General features: G+C 43.9%; 1 protein-coding gene across 4 annotated transcripts in view; it reads left to right on the plus strand.

The window, feature by feature from the left end:
* The first annotated feature begins 8,863 nt into the window (after nucleotides 1-8,863).
* Nucleotides 8,864-19,575, plus strand: part of LOC147125229 (pre-mRNA 3'-end-processing factor FIP1-like) — a 47,345-nt gene continuing 36,633 nt past the window's right edge. Inside the window, exons 1-5 of one of the 4 annotated variants that reach the window (XM_085999584.1) lie at nucleotides 8,864-9,306; nucleotides 11,940-11,982; nucleotides 13,692-13,767; nucleotides 16,059-16,156; nucleotides 18,288-18,343. In XM_085999584.1, coding sequence (XP_085855710.1) covers nucleotides 9,201-9,306; nucleotides 11,940-11,982; nucleotides 13,692-13,767; nucleotides 16,059-16,156; nucleotides 18,288-18,343 — 379 coding nt within the window. In that variant the 5' untranslated portion in view covers nucleotides 8,864-9,200. Of the gene's footprint in view, nucleotides 9,307-11,939; nucleotides 11,983-12,328; nucleotides 12,525-13,691; nucleotides 13,768-16,058; nucleotides 16,157-18,287; nucleotides 18,344-19,575 lie in introns of those variants that run through there. The other 3 variants (XM_085999577.1, XM_085999593.1, XM_085999599.1) reach the window with 3 other exon arrangements.

A 19,575-nucleotide genomic window follows, 5' to 3' on the forward strand; every position in this document is an offset into this window, starting at 1 on the left:
AATATAGTGGTGGTAAGACTCTTCACTGCATGCTAACTGATCACTACAGTAGAACAGGATTATTCTCCACTTCTTGGTTTCTCACTGAGCTCTTGTCTCAAAGTACTACCTTGCAGTACAACAGTGCTAACCACTATGCCACCGTGCAGCGGGGCAGCACGGTGGCATAGTGGTTAGCACTGTTGCCTCACAGCGCCAGGGACCCGGGTTCGAATCCGGCCTCGGGTGACTGTGTGGAGTTTGCACATTCTCCCCGTGTTTGCGTGGGTTTCCTCCGGGTGCTCCGGTTTCCTCCCACAGTCCAAAGATGTGCGGGTTAGGATGATTGGCTATGATAAATTGACCCTTCGTGTTAGGGGGATTAAATACGTGGGGTTACGGGGATAGGGTGGGATATGTGTTGGTGTAGGGGTTACGGGGATCAGGTGGGATATGTGTCGGTGCAGGCTCGATGGGCCGAAATGGCCTCTATCTGCATTGTGGGGTTTCTGTGATCTGAAAATTGTACAGCAAAAGAACCTTGCACAGAATTGATTACAAATACATTGCGCCTTTTGTCCATTGGTTTTGATACTTTAACTGGTATGAGCGACCACAAAGAAAAGGCATCAGCTTTGAGAATTTTTCCAATATTTATGAATATTTTAAGTTGTTGACTCACTGATGCAGCATTTTAGATATTAAATACTGCCCACAAAGACTGTAACTGAACAGCCTTTTCTCCGATCATTGCCTAGACTGGAAAAAGATGGCTTTTTTTATGCATCAAGATGATGGCCTGGATTTTAGCCTGGAAGTGAGTTCTGTGTGTGTGTGGGGGGATGTTTTGAGGTCAGGAAACCCGGAAGAAAGGGTTTTCCGAATGTCCTGCCTAATTTAACTGCAGGACCCCTTTAAGTGAGGTTCCCACCCACAGGCAGCCTGACTGACATGCTGGAGGCCTGCAAGAGCAGGTAAGTGTATTGGGGGAGTGAGAGAGATTGTGGGGGGGAGGCGGGGTGGTGTCTGCTGGTGGTCTGGGTGGTCCCGATTGTGGGGGGTATGCGATGGTGGTCTGGGGGTCCTTGATTGTTGGTTGGGGGGGGGGGGTTTCGATGGTGGTCCAGTGGGGCCCATGGGGGGGGGGGGGCAGACAGATCCTGGGGTGTATTTATTGGGTAGCTTGCTGGGCCTGGAGGACATACTCCTGCAAGCAGTCCTGTAAAAGCACTTACCTTATGGATTCAGCCCTTCTCGCCTCCTTTAAGCTGCCAGGTTTCTCGAGCCCTGTGAAACCCGACTGCCTGTGGTTAAAAATAGAATGACTGTTATAATGAGGCTGTCTGCCTTCATCATTTTAATATTTATTGACCAACCCGCTTCCTGTGAGTGGATTGGTCGCCCGTCTCTGTTAAAACCAGAAGTGGGCGGGTTCAGTTCCTGTTCCAGATTCTTTGCATTTTAACCTCTGATACGACCCCAACCCACCCGTTTTTTGCAGTTAAGATTCAGCCTGATGTGTCAGTGACATGGAAATGGAGCATTTTCCACTCTTGGCATGGAGAAGAGTTTCAGACCCACCCAAGTCAAGTTTAGTAAAGCTCCTTTCCCCCTGCCTAACAATGTTTCTTTGCCCCAGCATTACCAGAAAAGTGAAAATACTGTACTTCCAACACCATATATGCTTACTGGAAATTTCACTTAGGCCATTAGTAAAGCAGATTTGTGCTATGGGACCTATGCTTTAAAAAAAGCAGGTTAAGACTGCTCAAACTCATTTTAACATGGAACACTTTTTGCATCCAGTATCAATTACTTTAAAGCAGTTATAGCATTAATCTGCCTGATCTCCAAATACCTCTTCCAGCTATACATCAGCTATTTTTGTAGACTTTTGAGCAAAACCCAAACAAATGCAGCATTATGAGCAGTTTTATAGTGAATTAACTCCTATTAGGAAATGGATTAGAGACAGCGGGGAGAGGAGACCTTCATTCCTCGAGTCTGGAATAGACTTACTTCATCAGTTCAATGTGGATTTATTTGTGTACTAACCCACTGTTCTATCTGATCACATACTGATTAAGTGTTTCATCTCAAGATTCTGAAAGGTCATCAGAAATTTCTGTTAGGTACCTTAATACTTAACACCCATTGGAATTCATAGGAGTTACAGAAAGGTGGTCATTCAGCCCATCATGTCTAAATCTGAGAATTATATACTCAAATCACATTCCTCTGTCCCTGTACCCTTTAATCTGTTTCTTTGTTTAATTTGTCCAGAACAGGAATATGTAATTCAGCTTGATCCACCATTTTGTTAGTCATGACAGCACGTTATCTTTTTAATCTCAATTCTCCTTTAAATGTTATGATTTACTTGGTTTTGATAGCTAGAGTGGTGAAATCTGGGTGGTGAAACCATTTTATTAATAATAAGCCAGCTGCCTTGGGAAAATGGACATTGCTTCTGCATTTTCAATACCACAACCTTCATTTTCTCCCAACCACCCAAGCAGTTTTCTTCTACTGTTCCACTGTATAGTGATTAAAGTTTAAAACTGCCGCCCCTACCTGGTCTGGCCAATATGTAGTTGACTCTTAACTGCCCTCTGAAATAGCCTAGCAAGTAAGTAAGTTGTATCAAACCACTAGGAAAACAAGAATAAAGCTGGATGGATCACCGGCATTGACCTAGGCACCGGATTTGGACACTGCAAAGGCACACCCAGGCCAATCAACCTTGCAAAGTCCTCCTCACTAACAGCTGGGGATGTGTGCCAAAATTGGGAGAGCTGTCCCAAAGACTAGTCTAGCAACAGCCTGATATAGTCATACTCACAGTGTAATACCTTTCAGCCAATGTCCCAGACTCCTCCATCACTATCCCTGGGTGTGTCCTGACCAACCAGAAATGGCAGCACACTGGTATACAGTTGGGAAGGAGTGGCCTTGGGACTCTCCAACATTGACTCTGGACTCCATGAAGTCTCATGGTGTCAGGTCAAACATGGGCAAGGAAACCTCCTGCTGATTACCACATACTGCCCTCCCTCAGCTGATGAATCAGTACTCCTCCATGTTGAACAACACTTGGAAGAAGCACCGAGGGTAGAAAGGGCACAAAATGTACTCTGGGTGGGAGACTTTAATGTCCATCACCAAGAGTGGCTCGGTAGCCCCACTACTGACTGAGCTGGCCGAGCCTTGAAGGACATAACGGCCAGTCTGGGCCTGCGACAGGTGGTGAGAGAACCAGCACGAGAGAAAAACCTATTTGACCTCGTCCTCACCAATCTACCTATTGCAGATGCATCTGCCCATGACCGTATTGGTAGGAGTGACCACCGCACAGTCCCGACAAAGTCCCGTCTTCAAACTGAAGATACCCTCCATCGTGTTTTATGGCACTACCACTGTGCTAAATGGGATAGATTCAGAACAGATCTAGCTCAAAACTGGTCATCCATGAGGCACTGTGGGCCATCAGCAGCAGCAGAATTGTATACCACCACAATCTGTAACCTTATGGCCTGGCATATCCATCACTCTACCATTACAATCAAGCCAGGAGGCCAACTCTGGTTCAATGCGGAGTGTAGAAGGGCATGCCAGGAGCAACACCAGGTCTACCTAATAATGAGGTGCCAACCTGGTAAAGCTACAACACAGGACTGCACGTGTGCTAAATAGTGGAAGCAGCATGCTATAGACAGAGCTAAGCGATCCCACAACCAATGAATCAGATCAAAGCTCTGCAGTCCTGCCATATCCAGTCATGAATTGTGGTGGACAATTAAACAACTAACAGGAGGAGGAGGCTCCATGAATATCTCCATCCTCAATGATGTTGGAGCCCAGCACGTGAGTGCAAAAGACAAGGCTGAAGCGTTTGCAACCATCTTCAGTCGGAAGTGCCAAGTGGATGATCCTTCTTGGTCTCCTCCTAAGGTCCCCACCAACATTTCCTCGCAGCCACACAGCTGTCTGCCGGTCCTGCACAGCCTGGGCCTGGCTTTTCAAATGTAAAATCTTGCGCATGTGCAAAACTTTGAGTGGCCGTGCAGTCGGTTAAAGGGACCGCACACCCAAAAAAAAAATGGGGGGAGCATTGGTCCCCACCATCACAGAAGCCAGTCTTCAGTCAATTCGATTCACTCCACGTGATATCAAGAAATGGCTGAGCGCGCTGGATACAGCAAAGGCTATGGGCCCTGACAACATCCCAGCTGTAGTGCTGAAGACTTGTGCTCCAGAACCAACCGCCCCTCTAGCCAAGTTGTTCCAATACATTTACAACACTGGCATCTAACCGACAATGTGGAAAATTGCCTAGGTATGTCCTGCCCACAAAAAACAGGGCAAATCCAATCCGGCCAATTACCGCCCCATCAGCCTATGCTCATTCATCAGCAAAGTAATAGAAGATGTCGTCGACAGTGCTATCGAGCAGCACTTACTCACCAATAACCTGCTCACCAATAACCTGCTCACCGATGCTCAGTTTGGGTTCTGCCAGGACCACTCAGCTCCAGACCTCATTACAGCCTTGGTCCAAACATGGACTAAAAAGATGAATTTTAGAGGTGAGGTGAGAGTGACTGCTCTTGACATCAAGGTAGCATTTGACTGAGTGTGGCATCAAGGAGCTCTAGTAAAATTGAAGTCAATGGGAATCAGGGGGAATACTCTCCACTGGCTGGAGTCATACCCAGCACAAAGGAAGGTGGTTGTTGGAGGCTAATCATCTCAGCTCCAGGATAACGCTGCAGGAGTTCCTCAGGGCAGTGTCCTAAGCCCAACCATCTTCACCTGCTTCATCAATGAGCTTCCTCCATCATAAGGTCAGAAGTGGAGATGTTCACTGATGATTGCACAGTGTTCAGTTCCATTCACAACTCCTCAGATAATGAAGCAGCCCGTGCCTGCATGCCCACTAGACAATATTCAGGCTTGAGCTGATAAGTGGCAAGTAACATTTGCGCCACACATGGGCCGGGCAATGACCATCTCCAACACGAGAGAGTCTAGCCACCTCCCCATGACATTCAACTGCATTACCATTGACCGGAAACTTAAGTGGACCAGCCACATAAATACTCTAGCTACAAGAGCAAGTCACAGGCTGGGTATTCTGCCGTGAGTGACTTACTTCCTGACTCCCCAAAGCCTTTCCACCATCTACAAGGCACAACTCAGGAGTGCGATGGAATACTATCCACTTGCCTGGATGAGTGCAGCTCCAAAAACACTCGAGAAGTTTGACACCATCCAGGACAAAGCAGCCCACTTGAAAGGCACCCCATCCACCACCTTAAACATTCACTCCCTCCATCACCGGCGCACCGTGGCTGCAGTGTGTACCATCTACAAGATGCACTGCAGCAACTCGCCAAGGTTTCTTTGACAGCACCTCCCAAACCCACAACCTCTACCACCTAGAAGGACAAGGGCAGCAGGCGCATGGAAAGACCACCACCTCCAAGTTTCCCTTCAAGTCATACACCATCCTGACTTGGAAATATATCGCCAATCCTTCATCATCGCTGGGTCAAAATCCTGGAACTCCCTCCCTAACTGCACTGTGGGAGTACCTTCACCACACGGACTGCAGCAGTTCAAGAAGGCTTCTCACCACCACCTTCTCAAGGACAATTAGGGATGGGCAATAAATGCTGGCCTTGCCAGCGATACCCACATCCCACAAATGAATTTTTAAAAACTGACAGGCACGATGAGCTGAATAGCCTCTTTGTGTGCTGTATCATTCTATGATTTTGTGTAACTCATTTTGAAGTTCTCTAGCTGCTTCCTCAGATTCAACTGCTCTCCTTGTTTGGTGTCATTTGCTAATTTTATCAAAATGCATAGTGTTTCCAAGTCATTAATATAAATTAGAAACAGCAACGGTTCCTTTAAACTTAAAAAGCACCTTTTCATGTGGAACTTTGCAAAATGCTTTTATCATTAGGCTCTTCACAATCTGCTTGGGACATCTCTTCCTAAAAAATCAGGCGGAATCTTCCCCTTCTGAATCCATGTTAGCTGCTATTTACTAAGTTATCATACATGTAATCCTCAAGGCTATTCCTGATAGTTAATTCCTTTAATTTACCAGTTATTAAAGCAAGACTAATGTGTCTGCAATTGTGTCTGTTTTGTTGCCTTTTTTGAAAATGGGCATCAAACTAGCCTGCTGTCAATATACCATGACCTGCCGTGTTTCATTGACTCCCTTATAATAATCACGATCGCACAAATTGTATCCCTATCTCTCTAAGTAACTAGACTTAGTCACTGTTGAAAGCACGCGACGCAGCATTTAAATCTGGCGACGCGGCGGCTTACAGTGCAGCTAGGACCAACCTAAAAAAGGGTATCAGGACTGCCAAAAGGAAACAGACACTGCGGATAGAGGATCACTTCCGCAACAACTCGGACCCCCAGCGCATGTGGCAAGGCATCCAGTCCATCACTGACTACAAGGGCAAAAACACCAGCCCCCCAGTTAGCGATGCCTCCCTCCCGGAGGAGCTTAACAACTTCTACGCTCGCTTCGACAGGGACAACAGGGAGCCGGCTACCAAAGCCTTGCCACCCCCGGAAGATCAGGTGCTCACTCTGTCGACCTCCGACGTAAGGGGTGTTCTACGCGGAGTGAACACACGAAAGGCTGCTGGACCGGATAGCATCCCGGGACGGGTACTCAAGGAATGTGCCGATCAGCTGGCTGATGTCTTCACCGCCATCTTCAATCTGTCATTGGCCCAGGCAGTAGTCCCTACATGCTTCAAGACCGCTACCATTATTCCTGTGCCAAAGCAAACGGCTGTGACATGCTTGAACGACTATCGACCTGTCGCACTCACACCCATCATAATGAAGTGTTTCGAGAGACTGGTCTTAGCCCACATCAAAGCCAGTGTTCCTGCCTCTCTTGACCAACACCAGTTTGCCTATCGTGCAAACAGATCAACGGAGGATACAATCACAACTGCTCTACACTCGGCACTGAATCACCTAGATGGTAAGGAGACCTACATCAGAATGCTGTTCATAGACTACAGCTCAGCATTCAACACTATCGTCCCCAACAAACTGGCCACCAAACTCCAAACTCTTGGCATGAACACTTCCCTCTGCAACTGGACCCTGGACATCCTAACAAACAGACCCCAGTCTGTCAAATTTGGTAACCACACCTCCCCCCCCCCCCGTCCCTGAACACGGGGGCCCCACAAGGATGTGTGCTGAGCCCCCTCCTCTACTCCCTCTTCACCCACGACTGTGTGGCTGTTAATGGTTCCAACACCATCATCAAGTTTGCGGATGACACCACGGTAGTAGGCCAGATCACCAACAATGATGAGTCAGCCTACAGGGAGGAGGTCCAGCATCTCGTGAAGTGGTGCGCCGATAACAACCTGGCCCTTAACATCAAGAAAACCAAAGAAATCATTGTGGACTTCAGGAAGTCCAAAGGCAGAAGTCACACCCCCATCCACATCAATGGGGCTGTGGTGGAAAGGGTGGACCGCTTTAAGTTCCTCGGAGTCCACATCACGGAAGACCTCTCCTGGTCCCTCAATACCTCCTCTCTGGTGAAGAAGGCCCAGCAGCGCCTATATTTCTTAAGGAGGCTGAAGGGATGTAACCTGTCACCCCTGATCCTCTCTAACTTTTACCGCTGCACTATAGAGAGCATCCTGACAAACTGTATCACAGTATGGTATGGCAGCTGTAGCTACTATGACCGGAAAGCCCTGCAGCGGGTAGTCAAAACTGCCCAACGCATTACCGGCACCCGGCTACCGACCATAGAGCACATATACCAGAAACGCTGTCTACGGAGGTCATGGTCCATCATCAAAGACCCTACCCACCCCAGCCACAGTCTGTTTGCCCTCCTGCCATCTGGGAGACACTACAGATGCATTCGCACCCGTACGACCAGATTTAGGAACAGCTTCTTTCCCAGGGCTGTCATCCTACTGAACTCCACAAATAAACTCTAAAGCCTGCACATCTGCCAATGCACTTTATTATGGTTATGTTTATGTTAATATACTACAAGCCAAATGTATGTTGAATGTTTAAATGTCTTAATCCAAATGTACACTCTCGGGAGCCGCAAGCCTACATTTCATTGTACTGCACTTGTGCACTAACAATGACAATAAAAGTTGATTTGATTTGATTTGATTTGAAAAACATGTTTTTTATAGACCTGTCCATGAACTCCTTCACCTTTCTCCTCAAATAATTTATGGATGTTGTTTTCCTCCTTATTTTACTCCTGATTAATTTGTTAACTCACTTGTGCTCACATTCGTTTAGTCTCTGCTGATTTTGGATATGTGTTTTATCACGAATGCTCAGCACCTTTAAATGCGTTTCATTTGTTCTCCGCTGAAGTATTGAACAAACTCCCCCTTTGCAATTCGTTTTTGTTTATATTCCATCCATGTGTTTTAATAGCTATCCATATTGGGCCGAGATGAAAGAGTGGGATAGATTATAGACTCATTTAAACACATCTTTATTTTTAAAAGCGAGATGCTTGGAAATAGTTCATTAAAAACACGAAATAAAAGCAGAAAATGCTGGAAATACTCAGCAGGTCAGGCAGCATCTGTGGAGAGAGAAACAGAGTTAACGTTTTAGGTCGATGACCCTTCGTCAGAACTGGAAAAAGCTGGAGATGGAACAGATTTTTAAGCAAGCATAGGAATTAAAAAGAGGAATGCTTCTTACTGCAAAATTAATGAAACTTGTTTTAGGTCTGCAAAGTTGATCATTTCTGCGCATTGGTTCGCTGTACCAATCAGGGATCCGGCCGGGCGCTATGACCCAGCGGAGGTGAACTCGCTCGCTGGCCGCCGGCGCGGACTCGATAGGGTGAACTCGCTGACAGGGCGGACTCGCTCGTTGACTGGCTGGCGGCGCGGACTCGATAAGGTGAACTCGCTGATTGGCGGCGCGGACTCGGTAGGGTGAACTCGCTGGTTGCAGGCGCGGACTCGGTAGGGTGAACTCGCTGGCTGGCGGCGCGGACTCAATAGGGTGAACTTGCTGGCGGAAATGGACGGTCGGAGGCAGTGCACCGCCCGCGCCTGACCGGGGGCCCTGCAGCTTTTCCCCATCCATTGGTGTACTGACTTTCTCCCCGCCACTCTGCTTTAGCGCTGGCGGACTCTCCACGCACCTCTCTCCCGCTCATCATGGCCACCGGAATGGAGTCGCTGAGCTCGGCTGCAGAGATTAGGGCAGCGCCGGGCGCCGGCCTAGAGGCCGCTGACGATGATGAGGAGAACTGGCTGTACGGAGGTGAGTGAGTCGGGGCGAGTCGCTGTATCAAAGTTGGGTGATTGTTTTGCATTGATGCATTTTATTCAGGAGTGCGAGAGGTGCTCGAAATGCGCACTCTGCGTTTGTTGTAAGTGTCTCCAAAACATTTGGGGAGCAGGTAAACACTTCGCTTAAAGGGACAATATCCTTTGTGTTCCATCAGCAAAATGTACGCACTCTCGCTCTTGCACTATAATGTTGTTATAAGCTTGTCCTGGATTCGATGTAAGCGGATTTGTAGCGTCTTTCTTTATTGTTGATGTAATCAAAAGCATTGTATTTCAAGTAATTCACTTAAACTTATTCCAAGTTTCTAAAGTTTATTTGCAAGGGGCCGGGTAACTTGAGTTTTAAGTTTCTCTTCCTATGAACTCCTTGGGAGGAATGCAGTCATGAGATTTTACTTGAGTTTTTACAAATTAACTACAGTAAAGGAATAACTTGTATTTACCTCCTCAGGACGCCCCACTTTGCCTCTCAGCCAATGACTCGCTTATCACTGTTACAGGCCAATTTAAAGGGAAACTATACTCTACTGACTTGTCCCATAAATAGTCACTCATTTGTGAAATCCCCCGCCCCATCCAATGTTCTTTCCTTGTAACCTGCACTGGGATAAAGTTTCACAGCTGCCCACCAAGGTTTAATTCTAGGGCGTCTCTTGCCGTCCTGGCTGAGATCAACTAACTCACTGCAGAGCAAGAATTCTTCCTGGTTTCTAGCTATACATTTGGGCTAGATTTTGCTGCTGGACATAACCGTGAGTTAAATAATGGCAATTAAAAATTATCACGCTGCTAAAAGGGTACTTGTGCTTGAAATGACAAGACTTCACTTTCTGTGGCGAGTTTAGTTCGTATCTACCACACAAATACAGCAACGTCACGACATTCGATGCCTGTCAATGGTGATGCAAACAGCGAGATGCCGTTTTTATGAAGCTAACGGCGGAGCAGCACAACTCTGACAGCAACTTTTGGATATTGGCATTTAACCGCGCATCTGACCCTCGCCTGAAGTTGCTGTACCATTTACACATAAATAATGGTGAGCGCCATTAGCCTCTCCATTATTTTGACATCAAAATCTGGCCCATCGTCTTTGTGAACGGAGCCATTGGGAGAGGTGACCTAAATGAAGATGTGTATTTGTTGGTGAGTTTTGTGCTAATAAGAGCAGTCTGGGATTGGATATTTTTCATAAAATTCTCTACGTGTGTGTGTGTGTGTGTTCTGCCCTACTGACTTCATGAGCTGGGGTTGCTGCCTGATGATCCAATTTATAATATTACCATGGACGGCATCACACTGAAGCCCCATCGTGCCCTCGTCAAACGTTCACGCAAGCTCTTTCCATTGCCAGTCAAGAGCAGGAACCCTTGCTAACCTTTCCAACCCTAGCTCGGAGATACAGAGGCCAATTGTAGTGTCAGCAGGTTATTTCAACACAGTGGGTTTCATAGCCAAATCCAAACCTCTTCTCATTTGATGCTCGCACATGTACACTTCCCAGCAGGGGTAAGTAGGAAGTGAGCAGGAGCAGGAAACCTGGTTATTTTGCCCCTTGCTGGCTCAGGGATACGGAATCTAATTGTACTACTCCCACTGGCTGAGATTAACTTAACTCGGCACAGACCAGGACTTGGACCATGGAACTTCTAGTCTGTATGACTTGGTGCTTCTAGGGAAGTCTCTAAACCATAAGAATTTACTTGTCACCATTCGATGGTAATGTGCAGACATTTTTTTCCAAGCAGCTCTCCATTTGCACCATTGTTGTGCTGTGAGGCCATCAGTAAAGCTTTTATTTACTTTTAAAAATTTCTGCATTTCTATACATGGTGAGCACATACGCTGGTTTGAGGTTGCATGTCCGAGATGAACAATACTAAAGGCAATGGTAATGTTTCATATATCATCAGGTGGCAAATAGGAACAGGAGTAGGTTATTCAGCCCCTCAAGCCTGTTCCACTATTCAGTTAGATCATGGTTAATCTGTATCTTAACTCCCATCTACCTACCTTGGTACTGTAACCCTTAATACCCTTGGTAACAAAGATCTATCAACCTCAGTTTTGAAGTTTTCAATTGACCTACCCTCAACAGCTTTTTGGGGGGAGTGTTTTCCAGATTTCCACTACCCTTTATGTGAAGAAGTGCTTTGTGACGTCACCCCTCAATGGCCTAGCTCTAATTTTAAGGTTATGTCCCTTTGTTCTGGACCCCCCCCCCCACCCGCAGAGGAAATAGTTTCATAGACTAGGCTTGTATTCCTTGATTGAGTATAGAAGGTTAAGGGGTGATCTAGTTCATCCATGGGAACTTTTTAACCTTCATTTTTGCACTGGACAACACCAGTACAATGCTTAAGCAGTGAAAGATTACCTTCTAGAGGTGGGCTTGCACCTCATGGTTTTAGTGTAGTCAGGAATCACATTGCCATTTTGACTCCCGAGCTGTACCTCGAGTTTTGCTATTTTGCACTTGCGAAACTGCTTTGCATCAGTACATTTGCGGTACTATAACCGGCCCGTCAGATTTTACACTAAAGGTTGCAATGTGTCATAGTATTGGTTATTTTTCCAGATGTAACACTGTGTTTCTGTTTGTAGATGAAAACCTTGGTAAACAAGAGGAGGTGGCTTTGATTGATGGGTAAGAATCAGGATTTTAATGTGCAGTACTGTATTAGGTAGTTTGGATTCCTTTCCTATTTCATCAAGAATTCAAGTGCAGTTCCTTATTCAGTTACCTTGTACATATCAGCAGAAAAACAACTGATCCATCAGGGCAATCAGGCTTGCAGATTCAGCCCTTCATTCCTTTCTAAAGCTTTTAGAGAAATGCTTCTTTGTACACTGTTAACCTCCCCCTATTTCTGCACACATGTATACCTCACTTGTTGAGCCACTTGTATTTAATTTGTCTTTTCAGACGTGATCACAACGTTGATGGAATGGTGTGAACTGGAATTTCCACTTATGTAATTTTTTTGTTGCAGCGTTTTATTTGCAGGGTGGGGTTCTTGGCTCTGCACATCTGCGTTCTCCCTGTGCATTCGAGCATTAATCTTTAATGCCCATGATACTCGGGCTCTCCTAACCACTGACTGGTATGATCTGCGAGTTGGAGGTCCTCTTGTGTGATTTTTGATTCCGGGAAACATTACACCTGTAATGTTTTCTAACTATATACAAGTAAGCTGCTGAAATTGTGGTTTGAAAACCAGTCTTGCCAGTGCACACTGGTTTCTGCTTTTTTCAGGTTTTGGAATCCCATGTTTAAAAAAATATGAAATATTGCATTCTAATGTTGAGTCAACAGTGGCTAGCTCAATTTTGCGAGCTCAATTTTCCCAGCTCACCTTGCCTCACTACCATAATAACATAAATAGGAGCAGGGGTAGGCCATTCGGCCCTTCGAGCCTACTCCAGCATTCATTAAGATCATGGCTGAACTTCTACCTCAACTCCATCTTCCCGCACTATCCCCATATCCCTTGGATCCCTTAGTATCCCTTATAATCACTGTACTCAGATTTGCAAATCTATTTGTTTTGTCGAGGCCAGGTGGAATTAAGCGTGACAACTGTAGTGAATGCAGGCTACCAAATATGAATAGAATTGCTTTTTGTAACTTGAAAATTATGTTGGTAAAACTTTTATTTAATATAAACGGAGACAACTGGCATCATAAAATTATCTTTCACATTCAAATTCCTTATTTTCTTTACTCCTGTTCTGAGCCCCAAAACATGATGGATTACTTTGTTTGCTCTTGATGTTCTCTCATCCTAATTTAAAGAAAGTTTTGCTGATTACCAACAACTGTTTAGTTTCTTTCATCCCAAAAGGATTTCAATTTGGAAGCAAATTCCATAGCTGTGCCATGTACATACTGTACCCGAAACCTAATTGGGAAGTATCGGTTTTGTGCTTTCTCTTTAGACAGAGTTATGCTAGCCAGAGATATCTTTATGAAAGAGCACTTATTACAGAGAATTCATCATTTTTAACTGAAAATTTGGGAACTAACCATAAAAAGGAACTCGGTGGTCAAATGACCTGTTGAGGCACGTTGTCTAGGCTAACACAATGGCTACTTGAATAAAGTACTAAAGTTAATGCCAGTTCCTGTGCAACTATGGCCACCATGAGTCAGTGTCTTCAGAAAAAAGGGGACAAGGTAGGCATTTTAAAAGATGAATGCATTAATGTAAATATAAAAAATACAGATAACATAAGCCCTCTTCTAATAAGAATGTTGCAGTTATTGAAATCGCCTGTCAAATTTGACATGGGTGAGTCCTGCTTTTTGTTTTGATTTAACTTGGCTACTCATTTTTGATTTACTTGCTTGTGCAGGGGAGAAGACTCTGTGAAAATGCTGCAGGAGCCGTCACAAGAATTCAAAGTCAGCAGCTTGGACATGGCTGAGGGTGTAAGTTTCAGAAGAGTGTTCCCAGCATTAGTTTGCTGTCTCTTATTTAATTGGGTGAAATTTCAATTAAAAAGAATGAAATCTTTTTCATGTTCTGTGGAATGGATTTAAATTTTTTTTTGTCATAATATGCCTCGGGAGTGGTAGGATTATACTTGGGTGCTGCTTTTGGCCAGGATGCATTGGTAAAACACTTTCTCCACTTTACTCATGGGAGGGTGGGAAAGTTGAAGGATGCTGTTCCACACCTTCTACTGCCTGCACACTAGCTATCAGCCTGCAAAGCTAATTTCTCCCTTTCTGACTGTAAACAGTGAAAGATAAAATGCACAGACGTGGCAGTCAAGCAGAGGTTTTTGAAATGAAGTGCTGCAAGTCGAGTAGCAAAAGGCTGTGGGGGAAAATTGGACTGCAGGAGATGACCCTCTGTGTGCGGCAGTATAATGTGTTCATTATTTTTCAATTATTACACAAAGATAAATTGTACTGATTGAACTAAATGAATCTGATCATAACTGTTGCTCTATGTCCGCTTGCTATGAAATGAAGCAGCCTAATGATTTGTGTGAAGCCTTTTCTGAGTGTATTCTCGATCTGCCTTCAGAGCTGTTGAAGAATTACAGGCATCAAGGAGGTGCTTTTTGTTAAACCCCCAGGTTATTTTATCATTTAAGTCGATATAGGAGAGTGTGAAGAGTGTGAAATCATTCTTGTAGGGAAGGCATTTCGGCTGCTTATTTGGGGGTGGGGGGGTGCAGCTGACTCCCCATAACCTGAGAAGGTAGCTGCGACAGACCCATATTCATAATTAAGACTAAAAGGAGAGGATGAGGAGAATTAGGCGAAGCAGCAGGGGAGAGCAAGTAGGGCCACGGATAGAGACTGAGGAGCACCAGTGGAGATGAGTTGAACGGGCAGCTGGGAAAAGATTGGGCAACTCTAAATTTGGCTATCTTCGCACTGCCTGTCCTTCCAGAGATTTCAGTTTATATTGGTGTTTGCAAAATTGTTGGATGTATAAATATTTAACTAGGAAATATATATATATAAAAGTTTGTTTTCTATTTAGATAAGCATATTCATGTAGTGCATTTTTAATGAGTGAAAAGTGTTGTCCTCGTTGAAGTATTTCTTCAATTTTATCTTGCATATTGCACTTTGAGTATCCGGGGTCCTTGATAAGCAACTGGTCAATGAAGGCAGACATTTTTGACACACGTTGTTCTACTGAATGAATATCAAGCAAAATCAGCAGAGGTTTAGTGATTTGATCTCAGTGGGGAGGGAGAAACAGTGTCTTAAATAGGAAGAGCAAAAATAACTGTGATTGGGTGTGGGGAAGAGGAGGAATTTTTACTGTCATTTTCTTAGGGGTTGCTCTTAAGGATATAATGGAGCTCCCCATCAATAACTTAGTGGCCCTGGTGTGCACTGCATCATACAGACCAGAAAGGTCTCGGGCTTGTTCTCTGCTTATGCTGAGTCAACTGATCTCAGCTGGGACAGCAGTAGCCACGGCACCCTGAGTTAGGGAGGGAAAAATCGGCAAAGGATCCTGTATGTGATCACTATCCAATGGTCTCTGTTGGAAAGTGCACGTCTGGGGACTTTGGATGAGGCCAGGATTGGGTTCAGTGTTTTCTGGGTTCTATGAAGGAGTTCTTTTTAAAATAAGGATTTTGAATTTATGGATAAATGTTGTGCTCGGCAAGATGAAGTGATGTCACTCAGAAATAGAAAGTATTTGCTTCTGAAAATGCAAAAATAAAGTTCCTTCCATTGTTCCTCAACGATATATCTTCAGTCCCACCTCCGAAGCGCACACCTTGCTGTCACTATAGTGTTTCCATTTCCTACTGTGGTCATCCTTATGACGCCTCAGTCTGCCAAATTACAGGCACTTAAATTGTGGACTCAAGCCAGCTAGGAACTGGAGGATCCTTGCAGTCAGTTTTATCTCCTCAGTCTGGGCTGGATTTAAACCAGTTCTCAGAATGCCAGTGTGCTAATGCATCACCCTCTTCCCAACCCACATAAGTCCAGTAAACTAACTATACTGCAGCTGTTCCTTTAGTATCTTGAGAAAGGAACTGTCAACCACCTACCAACAACAAATTTTGAATTTATTATTGCCAATTATGGCCACATTTGTCTCCTGTGTTTTGGACTAATGTCATAAGAGCCCCCAAGAAGCAACTTAATCATGGTTCTGACCTAATATCAAAAAGGATACTTAAATAAAAGTTTGCTAGTGTGTTGATTGGTTGAAAAGGATTGACTTTGTATTTTAGGCATCACAAAACGGTGATGAGGACAGTGACAGTGACAGCGATGATGATGATGTGAAGGTCACCATTGGCAACATTAAAACGGGTGCGCCACAATATATGTAAGTGAACTGGTGTGTTTCTGCAGCTGTATACTCATTAAGTTGCTTTATTTTACTGAAGTTGGTAGAATAAAACATACATTGTATGAACAGGAAAGCACCATTAGGCTCCTCTTGCCAGCCTTCTCACAGCATCCCTCACATCTTTTCTCTCGTTCCAGAAGCACATCTAATTGCAGCCTGAGCTTATGTTGCCTGCTTCAGTGGGATTTCCTGGCAACCTATTCCTCAAGTCTTGCTCTTCACATAAAGAAAGAAGTTCCAATCATCTTCCTTTCTTGTTGCTGACTTTAACTTTTAAACTTTTGTGTTTTTGAAGTCTTCACAGGGAATATTTTATCAGTTCCTTTCATGGTCTTGAAAACTGCAATTAGGTCATTTGCCAGCTTTTCAAAGAAACTAAACTAGCTTCCTTAAGTTTTCTCGTGACTTAGATTCCTAATAACACACAATCATTTTTGTTGCTTGCCTTTGTACCCACAGCACTCCTCATTCCTATGGTTGTGATCAGAACTGCACATAGCACTTACACAGCAACAATATAACATCTTGATTTATCTCTGCTAATTCAGATTAGTATCTTATTTTTAGAATAATAACTCCTATGATTCAAATGGCTGCAATATCTACATACTATTTACAGGTGTGTCATTGAAATGTCAAATAGTGTCAGATATAAATGACCAACCCTTCACCAGCCTGTTGTCTTTATGCAAAAGATATACATTACCAGAAAGCAATTTTGTTGATTGTCTTTGCAGTTATTTTTGACTGTGAATTTTCAGCCTCTTGAGTTAAGTAATAATGCACCAAGGCTCCAAAGGTGAAGGGTCAATGTCAAACCCACTGTGCTAACCACTTCTTCCACTGCTCCACATGCTTTTTTAAAACAAATATTGGTGAGTTGCAATTTTCCAAATACAACCCTCTAGAGATTCTACTTCTGCACTCTTACAAAAGAGTTATGCAAATCAGATATTTATAGGGACTAATTCTGCAGGGATATGGAATTTGTTTTTTTTCCCCCTCTGCAAACACTTTATAAAACAGCACATTTGCAGACAGCCATGATTTTTCACCATGTACAGACTTGTGAAGTGAGGAATATTTGTGATTGAGTTGAGATTGGAGGGTTTGTTAAATTCACAGGGTTACCCATTTTATTGGATCCTTAGCTGTTTGGTGTGGGATTTTGTTTGGTGTTTCTTGATCTCATTTATATGTAATAATAATCCTGTTCTAAAAATGCTGGAAATACACAGGGGAGACAGCATCTTCAAAGAGAAAAGATAGATTAACATTTCAATATAAAACCCTTCTCCAGAACTGTTTTCTTTGTTGACTGTACGAAGATAGTTGTCAGCTGTGGTTCTGTGGTAGCACTTTCGCCATTGAGTCAGAAGGTTGTGGATTCAAGTCCCACTCTACGGATTTGATCACATAATCTAGGCTGACACTCCACTCCTGTGCAGTACTGAGGTGCCGTCTTTTGGATGAGACATTAAACCGAGGCTCCGACTGCCCCCTCAAAGATCCCGTGGCACTATTTTGAAGAGCCGGGGAGTTTGCTCCGGTGTCCTGGCCATTATTTATCTCTCAACCAACACGTAAAAACAGATTATCTGGTCATTCTCACTTTGCTGTACCCAAATTAGCTGCACATCTCCTATATTACAAGTGATTACCAATGTTCCCTGTAATATTTTGGGGGACCGCATGAACCCTTTAAAATACCGCGCGCGTTTTCTATTTAAAAACCGGCAGCGCAAGACCCCTGAAGCGCTGCGCAGCCACGCAGCTTAAAGTGAACATTGGTGACTACACTTCAAAAAGTACTTCTTTGGCTGTAAAGCACTTTGGGACATCCTGAAGTCATGAAAGGCGCTATAGAAATGCAAGTCCAATTTTGAACTAGAAGCTTTTTTTTATAAATGGTTACATGTGCCAAAACTTTTATCATTCAAAAATATATTTAACTGTACAATGGGGTAGGATGATGGACAAATAGCAAACATGGGCCATTACCTGTAATTTTCCAGTGCTAATGCTAGTACTGTATAGTGTGTGCACTAATTTTTTTAAATTATGTTTTGGAAATTGTGTTACTTTGGAGACTTTAAATTTTATACAGGGGGACTCCAATGAACTTGAATCTGAAGAGTGGCCGTCCCTATAGCTCTTCTGCAGGTCAGTGAGGGGTTTATCCAACAGTTATTCAGTAGTACCTCGTAAATTATTATATTAAACCAGGCTTTTCAATTTGATTTGAGAATACATACATTTTCATTGATAGACCATTAGATAACTCACGACCAGTCTTGCTGGCATAGGGAAGACTATTCGACCATAGAAGTTTACAACATAGGGGGAGGCAAGTGGACCTATCATGTCTGTGCTGACTCTTTGCTAAAGGAATCCGAAAATAATCCCTCTGCTCCTTTTCCTTAGCTCTGCTCAAATGTGTATCCACTTACTTTTCTCTTAAAAGATACAATGTCTCTGTCTGAACCACTCCCTGTGGCAAAGCTTTCCATGCTCTTAATAACACTCTATAAAGATATTTCTCGTAATCTCCCTCCTCACTTTCTTTGTAACAATTTTAAATTGATGAGCCCTGACCAGAGGAAATAGTCTTCCCCTGCTTGCTTGATCAAAACCCTTCATAAGTCTAAAAACTTCCAAATAAATTTCCTCTTAGCCTTCAGTATTTCCAGTCTTTCTTCATAACTGTAGTTTTTTCACCCTGGTGTTGTCCTGAATCTATGCCATATGCTCCCTATGGCTCTAATGTCCTTTCTAAATAGTGTGCCCAAAACTACACACGGTACTCTAACTGGCCTGACCGTTACCTTGTGCAAATATATCATTACCTTTTTGCTCTTGTCTTTATTTATAAAATCCAAAATGATGGCCTTTTTATGGTTGTATCTATCTACATTCCCACTTTTAAGGAATTATGTATATGATTCTCCCTAGGTGTTTCTGTTCACCTACACCGTTCAGTGTCTTTACATTGTTTTTCTTTACAAAATCTATTTCATCACACTTCCCTGCACACTATTGCATTTTTTACCAGTCAACCCATTCCACTAACGTGTCTGTGTTCTTGAAGCCTTGTACAATCCGCCTTGCTGTTTGGCAAACCCCCTTTTTATATCCTCAAGAGATATGATATATCTTCATAATCCACAGTCCAGTTGAGTCTGGAGACAACCAGGGTAGTTTTTTTTTAACTATTTGGGTTAATGCACCACATGGCATTGTGCTCCGCCAAACAGATTAGGAAAGACCTAGTTCAATCTCTAGGATTCCCTGTTTGGGATTAGTTTCCTTACATAATTTCGGTACTCGTTCAGTAACGAGCCCTGCACAGAGATAAGGAGGTGGTACCAGTCAGACAAAGAGAATTATCTTTTGGT

Source organism: Somniosus microcephalus, chromosome 1 (genome assembly GCF_052327205.1).
Source record: "Somniosus microcephalus isolate GS21.2 chromosome 1, FLI_Smic_1.0, whole genome shotgun sequence".
NCBI lineage: Eukaryota > Metazoa > Chordata > Chondrichthyes > Squaliformes > Somniosidae > Somniosus > Somniosus microcephalus.